Genomic DNA, 21,072 nt, shown 5'->3' on the forward strand with positions numbered 1-21,072 from the left:
CTTTATCAAGCTAGCTAACTGTCTGACGTGTATAGTACCTTCATATCTCAAGCTAGCTATCTAGCTGTCCTATATTTTGCTTCTCCTATTTCTACTTTTCCATCTCAGGGTTAGGCCCCATCAGGACATAGCGAGCAGCAGGTGCCTTGGGGGTTTGGGCTTTACATATGGCTCTCTCCGCGCGGATTCTGCGTCTATGTGGAGTTCGCATGTCCTCCGTGTGGCCGCTTGGGTTTACCAACAGATGTTGCTGCTGAGCTACTAGACGAATCTGTCTAGCCCTGTGTGTGAAGGAAACCCATCCGTCCATTTGGAAATCCTTTAAAAAAGCGACGCCGAGTCCATAAAGTTGGCGGCGTTCTGTTTAATGCTGTAGCTTCAGGAATGTCCGACCAATGAGCCACACTGGGGGATCCTCGCGTGAGGTAGGTGACGGCTCAGGGCCCGTAACGGGTTAAATTGCTCTCGTTTGCCCGCCGGCATAACCTTTAAGCCGTCGAAGAGCGGGATGCCAGTCATTCAGAAGGGGATTGGGGTGGCACAGAAAATGTATCTGCTGTTCCGCTGCTTCAGTCTTTATTTGTACGCGCTGTTGACGACACCTTCGGTCGACGAGCCCTTCATAGCGCAGACCTCCATTGTGCAGGACCTTTTAATTTCGTCGGGGGTCCTGGCCTCGCTGGTTGTCGTGCCCACTGGCATTCTTTGCATTAATATTTTGAGGAGGGCGGTGAGTCAATACACATGCGTCGTCTTACGCCTCAACCATGTGAGCTCCAAGAAATGCCGCATGAAACTGGCATTGGAGGCTAAAGAGGAGGCGCTCAAAGAAAAAATGGCAGAGGTCCTGTACTTTAAGGAGAAGCTGGAACGGACTAAGCAAGAGAAAATGGCACTTGTGGCAAGTCTGGAGTCATCGCGCTCCTACATTAAAGAGATGAATCGGAGTTCCGAAAAACAAGTGGACCTCTGTGGAGGAGGCGACGGCAAAGGCGTACACAAGGTAAGTGGGCAGAGGTGAAGGGGCAAGAAAACGGGAGGTGGAGGTAGCTGTGTCGAGCCCCTCCTCCCCCCACCCCAAAGGTAAGTAACAGCGTTATTGAAAGTAACAACAAATTGAGAGCCCTCCCGGTGGGCGACTCGCGCCCCCTTGCGCCGAATACCACCAGGACTGGATACGGCAGCTAGACGCCGGATTAACTAACGCGGAGCGCAATCCTATCAGCTCCTTCTCGGTCCATGATAGCGAGTGGGTGGCGTCCTGTCCTGACAGCAATGGGTTCAAAGAGACCCTCCGAGTTGGGGACCACTCACACTGACACTAATTTGGAATGGTCACTCCTCCTTTCCTTCTGTAAAAAGCTTCTCTTTAAGGTAATTTCAATCTAGATATCAATCCCTAGCTAACTGTGCTATATAATATCTGTCATCTCTGTATATCAAGCTGTCTGATCTATCTAGTGCCTTTCATATCTAGATAGCTGATATATAGCCTTGCATATCCAACTGCCTGATCTATATAGTGCCTTTCATATCTATCAAGCTACTTAGTGGTCCTTAATAGTCAGTCAGTCATTTTCCAACCCGCTATATCCTAACACACGGTCACAGGGGTCTGCTGGAGCCAATCCCAGCCAGCACAGGGTGCAAGGCAGGAGCAAACCCCGGGCCAGCCCACTGCAGGGCACACACCAAGCACACACTAGGGGCAATTTAGGATCGCCAGTGCACCTAACCTGCATGTCTTTGGTACTATGTTGGAGGAAACCCATGCAGACAAGGGGAGAACATGCAAACTCCACACAGGGGTCCTCTACAGCACATCTTCAACCTGAGCCTGGAACAGGGGAGAGTCCCGAGGCTTTGGAAAACATCTTGCATCACCCCAGTCCCAAAGGTATCACGTCCTAGTGAGCTGAATGACATCCGGCCTGTTGCTCTGACATCACATGTGATGAAGACCATAGAGCGGCTGCTGCTTCACCACCTGAGACCACAGGTTCAACACTCCCTCGACCCTCTGTAGTTTGCATATCAGGAGAAGGTGGGAGCGGAGGATGCCATCATCTATATGCTACACCGATCCCTATCTCACTTGGACAGAGGCAGTGGTGCAGTAAGAATTATGTTTCTAGACTTCTCTAGCGCCTTCAACACAATCCAACCTCTGCTCCTTAGGGACAAGCTGACAGAGATGGGATTAGATTCATACCTAGTGGCATGGATCGTGGACTATCTTACAGACAGACCTCATTATGTGTGTCTTGGGAATTGCACGTCTGACATTGTGGTCAGCAACACAGGAGCGCCACAAGGGACTGTACTTTCTCCGGTCCTGTTCAGCCTATATACATCGGACTTTCAATACAACTTGGAGTCCTGCTACGTGCAGAAGTTCGCTGATGACACTGCTATCGTGGGCTGCATCAGGAGTGGGCAGGAGGAGGAGTATAGAAACCTCATCAAGGACTTTGTTAAATGGTGCGACTCAAACCACCTACACCTGAACACCAGCAAAACCAAGGAGCTGGTGGTGGATTTTAGGAGGCCCTGACCCCTCATGGACCCCGTGATCATCAGAGGTGACTGTGCAGATGGTGCAGACCTATAAATATCTGGGAGTGCAGCTGGATGATAAATTAGACTGGACTGCCAATACTGATGCTCTGTGCAAGAAAGGACAGAGCCGGTTATACTTCCTTAGAAGGCTGGCGTCCTTCAACATCTGCAATAAGATGCTGCAGATGTTCTATCAGATGGTTGTGGCGAGCGCCCTCTTCTACATGGTGGTGTGCTGGGGAGGCAGCATTAAGAAGAAAGACGCCTCACGCCTGGACAAACTGGTGAGGAAGGCAGACTCTATTGTTGGCATGGAGCTGGACAGTTTAACATCTGTGGCAGAGCGACGGGCACTAAGCAGGCTCCTATCAATTATGGAGAATCCACTGCATCCACTAAATAGTATCATCTCCAGACAGAAGAGCAGCTTCAGCGACAGACTGAGAAGATCGTTCCTCCCCCAAACTATGCGACTCTTCAGTTCCACCCGGGGGGGTAAACATAAACATTATACAAAGATATTGTCTGTTTTTTACCTGCATTATTACCAATCCTTAATTTAATATTGTTTTTTGTATCAGTAAGGTGCTGCTGGAGTATGGGAATTTCCCCTTGGGATTAATAAAGTGTCTGTCTGTCTGTCTGTCTGTCTATCTATCTGTCGACTTGGTTCGGTGGAGTCAGGAACACTTAGGTTCACCAATTCGGCTGTCTGTATATTGAGTTAGTGTCTTCACGCTGTCCACCTTGTCCCATGTCCGGCATCCAGTAACACTCCTGCCACACCTCGACTTAATACTAATAGCCCAGGACAGTGGGATGCACTTGAGGGTAGCAGAAGAAATGTAACAAAACAGAGAGAAAGAATTCAGTTTCGGTCGGGATAATAAAATCAAGAAAATGTTGTTTCTGTGCAGGACACGTCACACGTTGTAAGTGGGAAGACTAAAGCCCTGACTGAAGTCTCAAAGACTGGATTTAAAGAGCGCGAAAGCCCAATCGAGCCTCCCCCCGAAAAGGTGGAGGGGGTCATGTAAGTAGCTTGACTCTTTTCTTTTCGGCTGTGCCCATCTTCTCCTGGCACTTCGTCATTTGTGCTTTCCCTTCTTCTTCATCCTTTTTTTTTTTTTTTAAGGTTGTCCAGCGGGAGTTTCCTGAATCGACTGAAGCGGCGCCTGAATGGCGTCCAGGAGAAGGTGAGTCATGAACGACACCTGATTGAAATCAAAGGAGGTTAACAATAGTGGCTGTTAAATTACTTATATAGTGCCTTTCATGACTGTGGGTATAAAAGTATTTATGTTGTTCCTTCCTTGTTGGTAACAACTCTGGCTGTAAACATATTTATGTAGTGCCTTTCATGTAAAATATTAATGTATATTTTCATGTCACAGCCAGTCTCAAGGCTTTTTTTGAGGTGCAAGAGTGGCACTGGCAAAGGAACAGTTGAACCTCCTAAAGCTTTGGTTGGCATTAATCCATCTGCACAGCTGCGTGCCATCCCATCCCGAAAGAGGTGAACGGACCTGGCATCCCTCCCTCTGCTGGTTTGATTATGAGGGGCAACAAGGCTCATCCTGTCGTACCCGTGTTTGCCCAAAAACATTCTCTGCCCCGTGTGTGTGTGCATGTTTGATGGAGGGGGACTAACATTGTAGATGGCAACGATGGCACTCAAAGCCACCTAACAGAAGGTTGTGAGGTTTTGAGAGTGGCGGGGCGTCTCTGACCTGCCATGTTGCAGACCAACTGTGTCTCTCTCTACTGACAAAGCTCCTTTACTGGTAAACACTAACAGGTGGTCTACCAGAGCAGAAATTGGTCACCCTTACCTGATCTTACCAGAACAGTTCCATTCCTTTTTGATACATCTTCAAATTATGTTTAGGTGCGATGGTAAGTCACCAACTGGCTGGAAATCATCATGTCCACTCCGTTGGACACCAGGGCCCAGTGGCCGACTTTGTTACAGAGATCAGCAGATGTAGATGTTGGCTTGGTCTTCTGAGAGACGGACTAGTGAAGCCATTCTGCGGGGATGCTTACAGCCAACATGTCCAGCTGTTCCACCTGGCACATAAACATGACACACTATACGTGTGTGTTCACCTCACTTCCTACAGAGTGTTAGAAGCCATCTTGTAAGCAACTAATATGCTTCATCGCGAGGTGCCCTAAAATGAGCCAGATGTCCAAGCCATGCGTTTATCCATCGAGGTGCCATTGCTGTCGCTCCTCTTGTTGCCATAGTGGGTGCCACTGCTCCTAATACTGAATGGGCTCTGAGAACACCAAAAGGGCACTCGGGAAAATATGAGCGTGAAAGAACAAATGCATATTCATTTCTTGAGAAATCCCTCACCCATAATGGGTTTTGTCTTCTCATATTCTTACAAAACCTGAAGCATGCAAAAGAAATGTCAATGCTTATAAAAACGGAACACCTGAAATGCATCCGTAATGTTTAGCTACTACACCCACAGTGAATAAGTGCCCACCTAGAGAGTGAGCAAGTGCCTGCTCTCAACATGAATCTGCACCACGGAGACTTGACGTCAAGGCTGTTGGTCATTTCCTGAAGCTCTGCTGATGCTGCGAAGTCGGTGACCCTGTGACCGTCTTTTATAGTGGCCGGTGTTCCTGCCTTCAGCTGGGTCATTTGTACACTCACTCCATCTTCCACATTTCAAAGGCTAACTGGTGATTGTAAACTAAACTGGAGCGTCTGTGTGTCCTGCTTTGAATTCCAGGGCTGCCATGCCCATGCCTTAAATAGGCTTAATCTGACTGAGTATGCAGCACAACTTCTGGTCCAGGCTTTGCACTTGTCACATCTGTGCCATCAGGTCACTGCAGATGGTCCAAAAAGCAGTGGCCTGTCATTTATTTAACAAGCCGAGATGAACCCCCGTCACTCCTCTCTTCAAGTCACTACATTGGCTCCCTGTAACAGCATGCATTGAGTTCAAATCCTTAATACTTGCCTACAGACTAGTTGGTGGGCTAGCACCTGTATCTATGTAGACACTGGGGAGTTCCTGTGCTCCTTCTCTCCCCCCACAGGTGTGCCAGTGAACTGCGGCCGCTGTTGCCACCTCTGGCACTGGTATCCAATCTCAATCTTGACTCTTTGCATGTGTAGCACCTAGGTAGTGGAACAAGCTGCCCACCTCCATCCAAACTGCTGACTCCCACCACGTGTTTAAGAAGCAGCTGAAAGCCCCGCTGTGGTGTGAATTTCCCTCAGATTGTTCAGGAATGTTCTTTTTTTTTGCCTTGTGGCTGTCTGCCACATCGTTAATATATTAATTCATTTTTGTCATGCTCATTTTGTAGCTCTTCAGTGGTGGTGATCAATTTTTGTCACTTGTCTTGCTACACTTGGTGAAAACAGTCCATAGACTGATGTTACTCGATTATGTTGTCCTCCTTTGTAAGTCACTTTGGATAAAAGCATCTGCTAAGCAAATAAACGGAAACAAGTCTGTTTAAAAGTTGACTGCATATACTCGTATTTCCACAAGGTGGCACTATTTTGAAACTGTCCCTTGTTCCAACTTCTATTTTTCTATTTTTTTTCCCCCTCAGGGCAAAAAGTCTCCCCTCCATAAGCAGGACGAGCAGATTAACTTGAAAAACAAATCAATCAAGATGATTGCTTATAACGCGGAGACAAAGACAAGCATGTAAGTATTTGACTCACCACTCTGTGGTGCTTTCTCCTCCTGGTCTCTGGCAGGGCTAATCTGTGGCGTGACATCTAACCTCCTACAGTATCAGAATATTTATGAAGGGCACGGTGGCACAGAGGTTGGCGATGCTGTCTCACAAATCCAGTGTTCTGGGCTTGAATGCCATTCCCAGTCACGTTGTTTGTGTCACACCCTCAACCCTCCATGTTGGGTTAAATTAGTGAGGCCAATGCAGAGCACTATTGTAAAAAATAAAAGCGTGGGCGCTTTTTTAAATGTTGATTGATGAAAAGCGCCAACGTTTTTATTTTACGAGTGATGTATGAGAGGCTTATTTTTTTACTTTTTTTATTCACTTTTTAATTCAATATAAGAGTGGTTTTTAAAAAGTATTTTTTTATACAGTATATATATTATTTTCAACTTTTTAGTTTTGAGTTTGCCTGTGGTGGGCTGGCGCCCTGCCCGGGGTTTGTTTCCTGCTTTGCGCCCTGTGTTGGCTGGGATTGGCTCCAGCAGACCCCCGTGACCCTGTAGTTAGGATATAGCGGGTTGGATACTGGATGGATGGATAGTTTTTAGTTTGTTTTAGTATAATTTTGTAATCAATATTTTAACACTTCCTTTGACGTTTATTTGCACACAGCTTCATACAAGATGCAAAAAGTGGGTAATATTTCTGTCAGTTACTAGCGCCATCTATTGGTGAAATCTTTAATTATTCTTCATATGAAAATTTAATTTCTTAATTAACATGGATTAATTGATCAATTATTGAAAATGATTATTGATTCATGTACTGTCATCGGAAGTGAGTAAGTGTGCAAAATTTCAAGTCATTTGGACAATAGGAAGTGGGTTAAATATCGATTACAAAATTTGTACCAGACAACAAACAGGTGAAGTTAATATAAGCGTGATAAATAATAATAATAATAATAATAAAATGGACAACCGCACTAGAAGAGCAAAGCAGAAAGCGTATTAAGAGCAGGTGGCCGAGGGCTACTAGACTCTAAATAACTAAAGATCCTAAAATGCATTTGGCTGCTCAAGGCGATGGCCACAGTGTTATTTCCATTGGCACTTTGTTAATGTGTGACATCTCACTTAAAGGGGAGCTCTCACGCTGACAGGGCTCACCGCCTGCCCACCCTTTTCTTTTCTCTGCCCGGTCTGACCTGCTGTGCCATTCTGCCTGTCTCCCTCAGAGCTGCTTCAGTACACATGGCTCCAGCCTCCCACCTGCCTGTTCTCTGCCAGGTTTCAGTTGCTACCATCGATCGCTGGGGACATTCACACTACTACTTTTATATTAAAATTAAAATTGAAAACAATCTCCATTCACCTTAGCATTTTCACTTGGCTTATTAAAGTATCTCCGCACGCAGTTATAAAAAAAAATGTATATGACATAGCCATTCAATTAAACTGGGCATGCACACAATCGATAAAATAATCCTTGAGGGGATGTCAACACTGCCAGCCATGGGCCCAGTAAATGACCTGTCTGCCTTTTTACACACGCATGCAACATTCAAACTGTCCCAAACACACATTAGACACATACAGGTCAGCAGCACAAAGCGATTCCAGTGCCCGCTATGTTGGACTATGGCTTTGCTCCATGAAGGGTGTCCAGTTGGGGAATGAGATATTGTCATGAGCAGGATCCAATCAGGGAAGGGCTATGTAATCGGCGTAAACCAATCAGAGCCACCCTGAGCGGACACTGGAGAGCATTTTCAAAACTCTCCATTTTCAGGGATTAAAAATGCTGGGGTAATGTGGACAAAAAAGTGAAAGAGGAGACTAACTTGTGTGTTTTTATAAAAAAAACGAAATACTGTTGGAGAGAGCCCATGTACCTCACATACTCAGACAGAAATGTGTAAGGACTGATGGCAGCAGAAGACAGGGTTACCACATGTTGAACGCCTGCACATGTTACCCACAGGCACCTTCAGTGAACGTGAAAAAGAAAGCTTAACACGCGAGAAACACTTGGATCATCTGCTGTTTCACATTTCATTTCATTAATGCGGGTGTTTTCTTGCCATTGTTATGTCATATGAAGGTATCTGGGGGCTGATAAGATCATGGCAGACATGCATGGACATGGGCGCGCGCACACACACACACACACACAGACAGCGTAATAAGATGAGCAGAGACCAGTTTTTCATTTAAGAGATGGTGTGCGTCTGGGCAGCTGTGCATCACCCTTATGATTCAGCCACGACTAGATTTTCGGTTTAATCTATTTGATTTTCAAATATTGGGTATCATGTTGTTGGTTTGCTTATATGTTGTTTATTGTCACTTGGTTTAATCTGCCGTTTATTGTCTGCCCTGTATGTGGCACCCAAGGAGGCAAGGCCACCCATGTGTGCAGCTGCCGTAATGCTCAGTGAGTATTTATGGAGACTCTGAATCTCTCACTTCAGACTGTGGACCACCTCTCCTGTCAGCCTCACCATTGTTGCTTTGTGTAGTTTATGATTGTTGTCATGCAATTGTGGGTTTTTTTTGGGTTTACTTGCTTGGTTCCTGCAACACACTCAGGCTCAGAAATAATGTAAAAATAGTGAACCTCGAGTATCTCGTAGGTATGTGGTTATGAGCTGATGTACAATATTAAGCCTGAGTAACACTCAGTCTGCAGAATTCAGATCTAATGGATAAAATTAGATCTATTCATCTATTCATTTTGTCCCTGTGGGATAAGTGCTCTCTTGGCGTCAACCCGACACAGACTCACAGCAGAGACACAGATAAAATGAACAAAAAAGATTTATTTTCTTCAGCCGTGGGACACGTCTTCCCCGTGTCCCACTGGCTCTACACAGTCCCCAAAAACACACACAAAAGAAAAACGCCACAAAAATCACTCGTTTTTCTCCTCCACTCCTCCTAGGCAGCTTTGTCCTCCTCCTCCCGGACTCTGGCTGCTCGATTAGTGGCTGCAGGCTCCTGTTATAGCCCACCCGGATGTGCTTCAGGTGATAATTAACCTAATTAAGGCAGTACTTCCGGGTGTGGCTGCGTTACAGCCCAGACGGGCTCAGGAAGCCGTGCAGCTCCCCCTGGCGGTGGCCACGGAGCCCAACAACAACAACAACAACATTTATTTCTATAGCACATTTTCATACAAAAAGTAGCTCAAAGTGCTTTACATAATGAAGAAAAGAAAAATAAAACACAAAATAAGAAATTAAAATAAGACAACATTAGTTAACATAGAAAAGGAATAATGTCCGATGGCCAGGGTGGACAGAAAAAACAAAAAAAAAACTCCAGAAAGCTGGAGAAAAAAAATAAAATCTGTAGGGGTTCCAGGCCACGAGACCGCCCAGTCCCCTCAGGGCATATTCTACCCCACATAAATGAAATAGTCCTCTTTGTAGTTCGGGTTCTCACGGAGTCACTTGATGTTGATGGTCATACAGACTTCTGGCTTTTAATCCATCCATCACTGTTGGAACATCATGGTGCTTTGAGTAGATGCCACCACCACCAAAAGGACACCGGAAAAGGAAACAGAAGAGAGAGTAGGGGTTAGTACAAATTTTGAATGAATAGTTATTATAATGAATTGGATATACAGAGTATCAGGATTTAAATTACAGTGAAGTTATGAGAAGGCCATGTTACAGTAATGTGTTTTCAGCAGTTTTTTAAAGTGCTCCACTGTATTAGCCTGGTGAATTCCTACTGGCAGGCTATTCCAGATTTTAGGTGCATAACAGCAGAAGGCCGCCTCACCACTTCTTTTAAGTTTTGCTCTTGGAATTCTAAGAAGACATTCAGTTGAGGATCTGAGGTTGCAATTTGGAATATAAGGTGTCAAACCTTCCGATATATAAGATGGTGTGAGATTATTTAAGGCTTTATAAACCATAAGCAGAATTGATGAACAGAGAGGAGCTCTGGTGTTCCACAATTGTGGCCCCGGTGCATCCCAGGGAGGCTGCCGCCAAGTGTTTTCAGGGGACGTAGTGTGCATTCCATGGATGCTCCCCCAGATCCAGTGTCAATGGGGCATCCGCCACACCCCTCTGTAGGACCTCCAAGACATTCAGGAGTGGAGTGCCGTCTTCAACACAAAAAACAAACACAACATGTAAAAGGAGAAGCTGTAAAGCCAGTTTTAGAACGAACTAAATCATTAGCTGTAGCGAGTGATAGTGACGACACTGTGAATTGGTGATCAGATGTCGACACGGATAGTGAAACTGATGCACACGGCACTGTGCGACTGAACCACCATGCTATGCTTGGTGATTTAAGTCATGAGAGACGGACTAGAGAAGCCATTAAGTCGCAAAATGACTGATCAAGTGCAAGGACAAGCAAGACGTTCACAATGTAGCAACTGTCAATGTTCACGTCAGGGCAGTGTGGAAGGCACTAAGCTTTGATCTGTGGTAACCTACAGTAACACAAGGGGAGCGTCGATCGTGTGGTCAGGTACTGACATTCTTAAAACAAAACCAAACTAAAAGTGCATAAACACGCTTGTGATGCTGGGCTGTCACACGTCAGTACAGCAGTGGATGCTGGATGGACCTTTCCTACTCCATTTATGTTGGCTTTTAGTATTTACTAGGGGGCTTTACCCCCTGCTCGCTTTGCTCACCAACCTTCTGTGCCAGCGCTACTTGCTAGCCTCTTTGCGGTTCTGCCACTCGTGTATGGGGATGCGGATGTACATTTTAAACAGATTTTAATTTTCACATGTTGTGTTACATTTGGGCGGCATGGTGGCGCAGTGGGTAGCGCTGCTGCCTCGCAGTTGGGAGATCTGGGGACCTGGGTTCGATTCCCGGGTCCTCCCTGCGTGGAGTTTGCATGTTCTCCCCATGTCTGCGTGGGTTTCCTCCGGGCGCTCCGGTTTCCTCCCACAGTCCAAAGACATGCAGGTTAGGTGGATTGGCGATTCTAAATTGGCCCTAGTGTGTGCTTGGTGTGTTTGTGTGTGTCCTGTGGTGGGTTGGCACCCTGCCCAGGATTGGTTCCTGCCTTGTGCCCTGTGTTGGCTGGGATTGGCTCCAGCAGACCCCCGTGACCCTGTGTTCGGATTCAGCGGGTTGGAAAATGGATGGATGGATGGATGTGTTACATTTGCAACATCGCGACGTATAACTGCCCATAATTGAATTTCGTTTCTTTCTCTCTATTAAATTAAACAACTTTTTCAAATGTTTGGCTCAGAGATTTGTTAATTGTCTTTGCAAAAGCTATTCTAACGAGAAACGTTAAACGTTTTAATACGAATGGCATATCAAGATCTCCTTTGGTGTCTAATGTTATCCCCTGAAGATGTACCACATTACCTTTCTTGGATACATCCTTCTCTTTACAGTATTTCATGCGGTGGAAGACCAATGTTAACGGTTGTCTTCGTGATATTGTAAGTTGATGTTTTCATCTGGGCGGCACGGTGGTGCAGTGGTAGCACTGCTGCCTGGCAGTTAGAAGACCTGGGTTCGCTTCCCGGGTCCTCCCTGCGTGGAGTTTGCATGTTCTCCCCGTGTCTGCGTGGGTTTCCTCCCACAGTCCAAAGACATGCAGGTTAGGTGGATTGACGATTCTAAATTGGCCCTAGTGTGTGCTTGGTGTGTGGGTGTGTTTGTGTGTGTCCTGCGGTGGGTTGGCACTCTGCCCGGGATTGGTTCCTGCCTTGTGCCCTGTGTTGGCTGGGATTGGCTCCCGCAGACCCCCATGATCCTGTGTTTGGATTCAGCAGGTTGGAAAATGGATGGATGGATGGATGTTTTCATCTTCCACACCATCACCACCAACTGTTTCAGGATAGTCTATTGATACGCATTTAACCAATCTGCCGTGTTACCAATCGACATTTTTGGCATTAATTCGTTTGACTTCCTCGTTTCTCGGTCCTAGGATTACCCGTGTACTCATTTTTTCTGTTGATAACCCTTCATGATGAAATTCTTCAATAAGATTTGGACATAATACATCTTCTTTAATTGGGAACTTAAAGTGAGGAAAACGTTAAAGTTTATAAGAGCTGAGAGCACAGGAAGTGTGTCTGACAAAAGCATTCAGAAGACCGAGAGGACCGTGATCTTGTTTGAAAATGATTGATAGGAGGGCGGGACTTGAAAGAATCTCATGGCAATATTCTCGTCTTGTGGAACTTGTAAAAATCTTTTCCAAAAAGTCTCGTCTCCTAAAAAGCCTTGTCGCGTCGAAAGATTTTTTATATAATAGAGAGACAAGTTTGTTACACAGAGCATTGTTTTCTGTTTTGACTTGTTTTCCCAGAGGGTAAACTTAACGGGAGGCTGCAAACTGTTTATTGATTTCTGCTTTTGGACTGAAGATATCAGCTACTGGCATAAAAAGAGAAATACCTTATTTTTGGTTTATATCGTTCCCCCAGACCCCCGATACTTTTAACATTTTGAAAATCTTTGAACTTTTAATCTCCATTTTTGGTCTGTGCAGGTCAGAAAACCCACCTTTTGAGTTTGGGGCAGGTCTGGCCTTCGATGAGGGATTCTGGGTGCTTTTGTAGTAGAAGATCAACAGCCGCACAGTCACAGCTTGAAGGCTTTAGAATTGGATGAAGGCCGCCATGAATCGTTGCTTGTGAAATTCTAACACTGATGCCCAGAAAGTACATAAAATGTGGTTGCCATGAGCAATCCAAGAGTGTGCCAGGCCACAATGTTTTGTCAAGCTTGGGTGAAAAACTGTTTTAACCACTTAGGTTTCTGAAGGGCTGCCGCGTCCCCCTGCAGCAGCGGTCACAGTATAATGAGCTGAGGAGACAGTGGGGGGCCACTAAGAGACCTGGCCGCATTCCTGTAGTTAACTCTCATTGTCTTTACCCAGATCTGGTGCTACTGGTGTGCTAGTTCATCTGCAGCCCATGGTCACATTAAAGCCTTCAAGACAATGGCGAAGATGTGGTGGCCTGGTACCTTCAAGTGGGAGGTCTCTCTGGCATTGTTCTTTGTTACCTAGTGCTCTGGGACTTGATGCATTACGCATTTACGGTGTTTTTTAGACGACTGAGGAAGCTGCCGCACCACCCAAACTGAGCAGGAATCAACGCACCTGGCATTGGCGGTCCTGTGTGCATCCTTTATGTCCCAGTGTGGTCCTGCTCCTCCTAAAGTGTGCACCACTTAAGTCAACATGAAGTGTGGAAGTCGTGAGGATGCTGGGGTGGATCAATAGGTCTCTCTCTGTTTTCTTCTCAAACCCGGTGGGTCAAAGGAGTTCCAATGGGCAGAGAAATTGCTACTCTTGTAGAAGGTAAACTGAATCCTCCAAAAAAGCAATTTGGTTTACGCCGTTTCTGGGAGGTCAGCAACACTTGCAAATATCAATCAGACATAAGAATGCATGAGCGCCGCCAGGCCCCTTGACTGCCATGGCATTAAGTTCAAACTGCAGCCCACGACTCAAAGCCAGTGTGCCATAGCAGCGCTCTTGGTTGACTTATCACTTGATGGTTCCACTTCCTGTTATGGTTAAACCTCTTCATCACTTTTCTTCTCTTTTAAAGGTCCGCAAACAGCAGCTTTTTCAAGAGCCTACTGAGCTGTCTGAGTGGCAACTACACCACAGTAAGTGTTTGTGTCCCTCCACCGCCACCTCCTTGTCCTGTTCAGTTTCCTTCACTCTGCTTCCATTTGTCACTAGGACTCAAAGAACGTCTACAAAGGGAAGGCGCCGCTCAAGAGACGGAAGACAAAAGTTGTTCTCCGAAACAAGTCTCACGCCATCCTGCACACCCCCTCTCCCATAAAAGTGGAAGCGAAGAGCCCTCTGGCCATGGAGGGTCGCCGCCCAGAATCTGCCAATTCATCCAGCAGCAAGGAGCTCACCTATCCCATCCATACAGATGATGGGGGATGCCTCCTCACCGAAGGCCAGCAACAAGAAGAAATGGAGTCTTCACTTTTCACCTCTGCAGAGAGGTGTGAGCCTCTGGTCGCCGCCTAATGGCAGTCGAGTAACTCCAGCGAAGACCTCTAAACTCCCATCTTCTCCATGCAGTTCCAACAGTCACTTCAGCCCAGCTTCTAAAGAACGGCTTACTCTCGTCCTTGGCATTTTAGTCGCCAATGCTCAGGTGCCGTTTTTAATATTTCAGTTTAACATTCGTGGATATTTTAGCCAGCTGGACAAAGTGGATAGTAAAGGAGAAGATGACTGGACGTGTTCTGTACAAGTCACACCATGTGAGTATCTCAAGCTTTCACTGTTAAATGAGTAATTGAGGAGTGCATTCTGTCCTAGGGGGTCTTCACCGATCCTAAGTTTTGAATCCGTGACTAGCATGTCCAGTCACTTCAGTATTCAGAGTAGCCGACTGCAGGCCGTCCACTTCAGTCATACTGACCTCAACGTTTTCAGTTCAGTCTCGTGTCTTAAAGTGGGTGTCCCACTGCTCGGCTGCACAAGTTCAGTTCCCAGCCTGGTCACCGTCCACCTTTACATTATGCTCTGCAGATTGTGAGAGCCAACAAATGCAACCAAGATGGGTTTCATCTGAGAAGCAAACAATCAGGGGCTAGAGATCGACTTTATGTTAATATTTAATGGCAGAGGGAATCTCCAGCCTGTCAAAAAAAATGTACACATGCTTACGCTAGGACACTCGAGGTATTACACATGGGAAGTAAAATATTATTACGCTAGGACACTCGAGGTATTACACATGGGAAGTAAAATATTATTACGCTAGGACACTTGAGGTATTACACATGGGAAGTAAGGATATTATTACGCTAGGACACTCAAGGATATTATTACATTAGGACACTCGAGATATTACACATGGGAAGTAAGGATATTATTACGGTAGGACACTCGAGGTATTACACATGGGAAGTAAGGATATTATTACATTAGGACACTCGAGGTAGTACACATAGGAAGTAAGGATATTATTACGCTAGGACACTCAAGGATATTACACATGGGAAGTAAGGATATTATTACACTAGGACATTCTAGGTATTACACATGGGAAGTAAAATATTATTACGCTAGGACACTCAAGGTATTACACATGGGAAGTAAGGATATTATTACGCTAGGACATTCTAGGTATTACACATAGGAAGTAAGGATATTATTACGCTAGGACATTCTAGGTATTACACATGGGAAGTAAAATATTATTACGCTAGGACACTCGAGGTATTACACATAGGAAGTAAGGATATTATTACGCTAGGACAGTCGAGGTATTATTATGCTAGGGCAGTCGAGGTATTACACATGGGAAGTAAGGATATTAAATCTTGATGCATGATGGGAGAGCTGTAGCGGTCACAGAGATGCTAGGATTCACACCATCAAAGAGGGGGCGACTTATTTATTTTTTTCGGTGGGGACCCCAGGAACATACCCAGCCTTGGCCCGACTCACACACGGTCACTCACAGCTAAACCACAAATTAAATCATTAAGAATGGTATGCATAAAATGAAAATAGAAATATTAATTACAGATAAACAGCGAACCCTCTGTAACAAATAATAACACAACTCAACAACAATGACGCTAACAACAAGCCCATAGCACAGTCCAGACGCAGTGGCAACAGAGGATATGGAATGAAGGAGAAAATGACAATCCAGGGACCAGTTTACTGTTAAGTAACATATAAACAGTCCTACCGGTATTCCTGATGTGGTGAGAGCTGGCGAGATTTGGGAGCATCCCCTCCAACCAATTTCACTCCAATCTCTTAATGAGAAGCCGATTCTTTTCTGTTAATTAAGCCCATTATTTAATTCAATGGCTTGTTGCTGCTATCATTCTACCACAGCAGATATTTCCAAATTTGTTGATTTCTCTGCTTTTTCTAAAGAACACCGTCAAAATGTTTTGGGGACCCGAGAGATCAACCTTACTGAGACCTTCACCTTTCTTTATTTTCAGATGTTGTGTGATGGGCACAGGTGAGCTGGTGGCTTGTTTCATGTCTCATTATTGTTTGGCTACTAATTAAGGAAAAAGAGACAACTAAGGGGCCTGAGTCAAGTTAATTAAAACTAAAGAAAAAGAAGTTAATTAGCAGTAAAAATGGCTCACTAATGAAGAAGATGGTTAGCATGAAAACCTGCAGCCACTGGATTTTGACACCTGTGCCCTAAAAGGACAAAATGTGCTCCTCAATTTCTAAATGATCAGGACCCACTAGCATCATTTATGATGGGGGGGGGGGCTTGGTTTTGGGAGAAATCTGTTAGTCACCCCATTTTGTGACCAAACCACACATCTGTCATAAGCACAAGACACACTGCTGCAAACAGACATGTCAAGTAGAAGTGGACTGAAGCGCTTGATGGGCTGAATGGCCCGTTTTAGTCATAACGATATTTAGTTACAGTCTGTAATACTAGGGTCTTGTACCGTGTTAGCCATTATGAATGTAGTGAGAAATCAAGCCAAATGACACCTTGTGTTTGCTAACTAAAAAAAGATTACAATATGCAAGCGCTTTTGAGGCAACTCGGGACCCTTCTTCAGACCAGAAGTAATCTTTATAGTTAGCCAATAAAAGGTTACATTCTGTAATAGCCCTGGGATATTTGGTTTTAAATTTTAAAGTTCACATCACAACTCACACATCCAAGGGAAGGAGATGAGAGAGTACAGCACAGAACAGAGGGTGGAGCTGCTAACCTGTATTTGTTTCTCTCCCCTCTTTTAGTTTGGGCGAGCGTCTGCTCATGGAGCATCGGACCAGCAGGATACCAAACACAAGCCAGGGGCCGTGGCACATCGTCACCCCCTTGTGTTTAAATCCTTTAGTTTCTTCACTTTCTAGGTGTTGGATCCGAGATCCCCTTTGAAGAGGAGTACTCCCCTACCTCCCCTCTGCCCACTGGATTCTTGCTTCAGTGTTTCTGCATGTTACAAACTAAATTGGCATAGGGAGGGGAACAGTTGTAAAGAGAATAAGCAGTTTTTAAATATATTTGTTTAGAGTTAAAATTACGGATTACTTAAAATGGCAGATTATTGCTAATGGCTAACAGCTGTAGTCAATGTGGACTCCATCAGTTCTAACTTATTAAAAATAAGATATCACAAAACCAAATTCTGACTATTCAAAATTATACTTTAAAAATGTAAAAATTAAACTCCTGTCCGAATGTGAATGACTAACATCACCTTTGAATAAAATTGGTAAAGCCCCTGTCAAGTGATATCACACAGGCTGGTGTAACCCACAGCAACAGCAGGAGAAGGGAAAGTGGGCGCCTGCTAGTAATAAGGGGGGAGTTAAGTTGACTTGAGGGGTCAGGAACTTCTATTCGAACCTGCTGAACCAAAATGATAGTTTTTGCTGTTAAATAAAACGGAGTCACTTCTTCTACATCTCTGCATTATTATTAAGTATGCATTCACAGGTGGCCATAGATTTTTGCATAAATGCCAGGCCTTTTCAGGGCGCGCACACACACACACATACCAGTTAACGCAGACAGGTCTTTGAGTCAATGCAGACAATCTGAGGCGGTGGGTGGAGAAGACATGCAAAATTGAATGGCACAGCTTGGTTGTGAACTTGGATCGGCAAGGCAGCAGTCCAAACCACCAGCGCTTTATTAACTTGCACGGGGCAGTTGATGTGCTGATGCAGGCCAGGTTGGCTCAGTCAAACTAGGCAATGCCCACGGCATCTTCAGCGAAGCAGGGTTTACAGCTCCAGGGCTTTGGGTTTAAAATGTCAAGCCTGGACTGTTGACAGTTTCAAATTTTTCCTCACACATATGAAAGATGCACATTAGGTTATTTGCCAAGTACACTTCTGTCCCTTGAGAGGATGGAAATGATTTCAAAGCCTTCTTTGAAAGATAAAGCAGGTTCTGTTGCATTAGTAGGAGGCTCCCGAGCCGGGCAGTCACTGATTGCGCTTCATGCCATTCCCTCCTTTCTGCTCCGTTGTGTTTCATTAGGCCGAGGTTTCTGGTTTCATCCTATGTAGGACTACAATGTTCTTGAAGCAGAGAGGAGTGTTGACATCATACAGACAATAGGTATATAATAATAACAATTACAATTACATGGCATTTCTTTTTATTATAATTGAAGAATTTTTTTTCATATTTATTTATTTATTTTTTTTAAATACAGACTTTGCTCAAACAATGCTGGTTACATAAAAACAAAACTTTTTGGACTGGAGGAACAAGTGCTTTCATTTTTGATATGTTAAGCAGGTGTGTTATTATAGGCAGAAGGTGACCGACCACCATCTGCAGAAATCACAATGGGAGTGCACAAGTGGAGCTCAAAGGGTCAATTCCCAGTCCACAATTAACACAACCTGCACTGGGACCTGCCAAGTTGGACACTCCACCCCCCCCAAGCTCACCTGAACTCAAAATGTTCAATATTCAAAAAGGAAGGACAGAAAGTGTTGAAACGGACCCCCACCCCACCCCACCCCACCATAGTTCAACCTGGCCTTTTAACTCACCTTCAATACATTCAAAAAGGCATAACAAGAAATACATTTTAGGGCAAGACTTATAAGTCAGGAACACTAGGGCTCACTCACGTTAAAAATGACAGGGCAAATATTAGAAGGAAAAAAAAAAAAAAAAAAAAAAGATGTTTTCTTAAAAATCAGAATGTGGATGGATGGGTGTCTCGAGCATCCTGCTCTCCAGCCTGGAATAAGTGGCTGAGTGACAGAAATCATTTACACACACAACCAATCTCCCAGATCCCATCATAGGCTTAAAAGTTAATTCCTTTAACATACAATGTTTAAATGACCTTAGACAGCACTGGGGCATTACATCATTTTTCAGTCTACCCTTAAAATATCAGAGTAAAATTCTGTAAAGCTTGAGACTAAACATTTCTCCACAGTAGCTGCTGTCACCAGACACAGTAGCCCCTTTGGCTACTTTTAGCTGTCTAGACAGAACCAACGGTTTGGTCAGTGGTTCAGAAAAATCTGGACTCAAATCAAGCTCGGCCCATGCTGTAGGTACACAGTACAAGCCCAATGTAAAACTTTAAATAAAAAAAAAAAAAAAGATTCTCCGCCTTTGCACTGGCACAACTGATAGTGCAACCCTTGTCCATCAACTCGACTCATTTATGGAACAATTCCTGCATCAGCAAAGGAAACGCGAGTCCACTCCTCAGTAAAATTCTTTGCGCTCTTCCCGTTTATGCTGATGCCATTCGTCAACTTTACTTGCAGCCCCAGATTAATGGCCGGCACGAAAATCGGTGACATGAACAGTGAAAAAAAGCCTGCGTACGATTCAGAGAGCAACCGGACTAGTAGGCTATTACAGTTTAATGTCAAGTGTTCACAGTTTGAGCAGATTCACAACTTTCCATTTCTTCACAATGCATTTTTAGCAGATGTGAAGTGGGGGGGCAGTATCTAGGTGAAGCACCGACTCTAAATCAGGTTCATTCCCCATTTACCGCATGAGCAGACTGACTATATGAGCTAAAGAGTTTTCCGTCACAAACACCACAGTGAAATCCATTGTATAGTTTCAGTCAAATGCTATCCTACGTATTTACCAAGCAGCGATCAATGAAGGCAAGAAAAAGGCCTTCAGCCATGAGTGGGACGCTACAGCAACACATCATCACACAGTGCCTATGGCTGTGTGCATTTTAAAAACACACCCTCTGAACTCATCTGCCGCGAGGAAGCCGCATTTATTATCTGGCAGATAATAACTTGCAGATACAAAAGTGACTGCATATAGGATTCTCATCGGCAAGTTGATACATTTTGATTACAGCTTTTATAATTTAGCAATTTCTGTAGTCAAAAGTATAAAATTTAGGCACCAGTAAAAACAGAAGAATTACACACACACAGACAGACAGAGTTAGGGCACTAGCCTTGGAGCTTAAAACATGGACCTCATGGAGTAGAGTAAAAGCTGTCATTCATCCAAAGCACTTAAGCCCACCAGCATTTTAACACATTGTCATGCATTTAACAATTCCCAGGTTACTGGAACTTAAAGTATGAATGGGGTACACAGGAAATTTGGATGTGGTATTGCTAGTACGGTACCATCATTTCAAATTCATTTTCTCAGCAACGATGGCAGATCAAAAAAAATAATTGTCAAGCATGTTCCTCTGAAGAGCATTCCAGTCAAAGGTTTGTGGAATCACAGTGCTGTACTCTGCTTTGCTTCACTCAGCTTCCAGGATTTGCCTTTTCAGAAAGCGGCTGAAGCCTTGGAACTTTGCCTTCCACCTCCAGTGCTTCAGAACAGCTACCATTTGTAATCCAAAGTACTGCTGGTCAGATTTTCTGCCCTGTATTGAGTATGTAGTGCCTCCTGGGCCTTTTGAGAGTCAATGCCTTCCAGCCAGTCCTGGTAGAGCTTCTGTACAGTTGCATTTTTTTCTGGCAGTCTCACCGGGAGACTAGTGTACACCTCTTCCATTTGCTGTAGCAAGGCTTTATCAGGCTTCCCATTTGTTGACTGAGCTTGGCCTTTCCCACTGAGACAGCCTTAAAGAAAACGAAAAGAAACAAATTATTGATAACAAACCACCACATACATTTTATACTTAATACAGTTTTGAGAATACTGGATATGTTCTTGGCTAGTGGGATTAAAAAAAAAAAAAAAAAAAAAAGGAAGTCTGAACTCTCCCCTCCGGTCCTAACTTATCTGCCAACTTAACCAGGCTTCTCCATTACATTTTTATTACCATGCTTATTTTAACTTCACTTGTTTGTTGATAGGTACAAATCTTGTAAAATCGATATTTAACCCACTTCCTATTGTCCAAATAACTTGAAATTTTGCACACTT

At 44.5% G+C, this 21,072-nt stretch overlaps 2 protein-coding genes across 4 annotated transcripts in view; one reads left to right on the top strand and one right to left on the bottom strand.

Moving 5' to 3' along the window:
• On the top strand, positions 1-17,909 carry LOC114665411 (uncharacterized). 3 transcript variants are annotated; one of them, XR_007936701.1, is made up of 7 exons: positions 1-1,003; positions 3,477-3,592; positions 3,695-3,755; positions 6,148-6,245; positions 13,795-13,855; positions 13,932-14,473; positions 16,959-17,909. XR_007936701.1 is itself a non-coding variant. In XM_051936522.1 (6 exons), the coding sequence occupies exons 1-6, from the start codon at positions 509-511 to the stop codon at positions 14,232-14,234; spliced, it is 1,134 nt and encodes a 377-aa protein (XP_051792482.1). In that variant the 5' UTR covers positions 1-508; the 3' UTR covers positions 14,235-14,690. The 3 variants fall into 3 exon arrangements, 1 of the variants encoding a protein (XP_051792482.1); XR_007936702.1 differs by having other exon boundaries at positions 1-425; XM_051936522.1 differs by lacking the exon at positions 16,959-17,909 and having other exon boundaries at positions 13,932-14,690.
• A 415-nt stretch (positions 17,910-18,324) lies between these two features.
• The window catches only part of narf (nuclear prelamin A recognition factor), a 32,017-nt gene continuing 29,269 nt past the window's right edge, over positions 18,325-21,072 (bottom strand). The window contains exon 11 of the mRNA XM_028818389.2: positions 18,325-20,765. Coding sequence (XP_028674222.1) covers positions 20,524-20,765 — 242 coding nt within the window. The 3' untranslated portion in view covers positions 18,325-20,523. The remainder of the gene's footprint in view (positions 20,766-21,072) is intronic.

The sequence above is a fragment of the Erpetoichthys calabaricus genome, chromosome 14 (assembly GCF_900747795.2).
Source record: "Erpetoichthys calabaricus chromosome 14, fErpCal1.3, whole genome shotgun sequence".
In the NCBI taxonomy this organism is placed as follows: domain Eukaryota; kingdom Metazoa; phylum Chordata; class Cladistia; order Polypteriformes; family Polypteridae; genus Erpetoichthys; species Erpetoichthys calabaricus.

What these genes read in the sequence shown, in the direction of transcription:
- LOC114665411 (XM_051936522.1), top strand. Translation starts at nt 509, where the DNA reads ATGCCAGTCATTCAGAAGGGGATTGGGGTGGCACAGAAAATGTATCTG. An exon ending in ACGGCAAAGGCGTACACAAG is followed by an intron (nt 1,004 to 3,476) that starts GTAAGTGGGCAG and finishes GTTTCTGTGCAG; the next exon opens with GACACGTCACACGTTGTAAG. An exon ending in TGAATGGCGTCCAGGAGAAG is followed by an intron (nt 3,756 to 6,147) that starts GTGAGTCATGAA and finishes TTTCCCCCTCAG; the next exon opens with GGCAAAAAGTCTCCCCTCCA.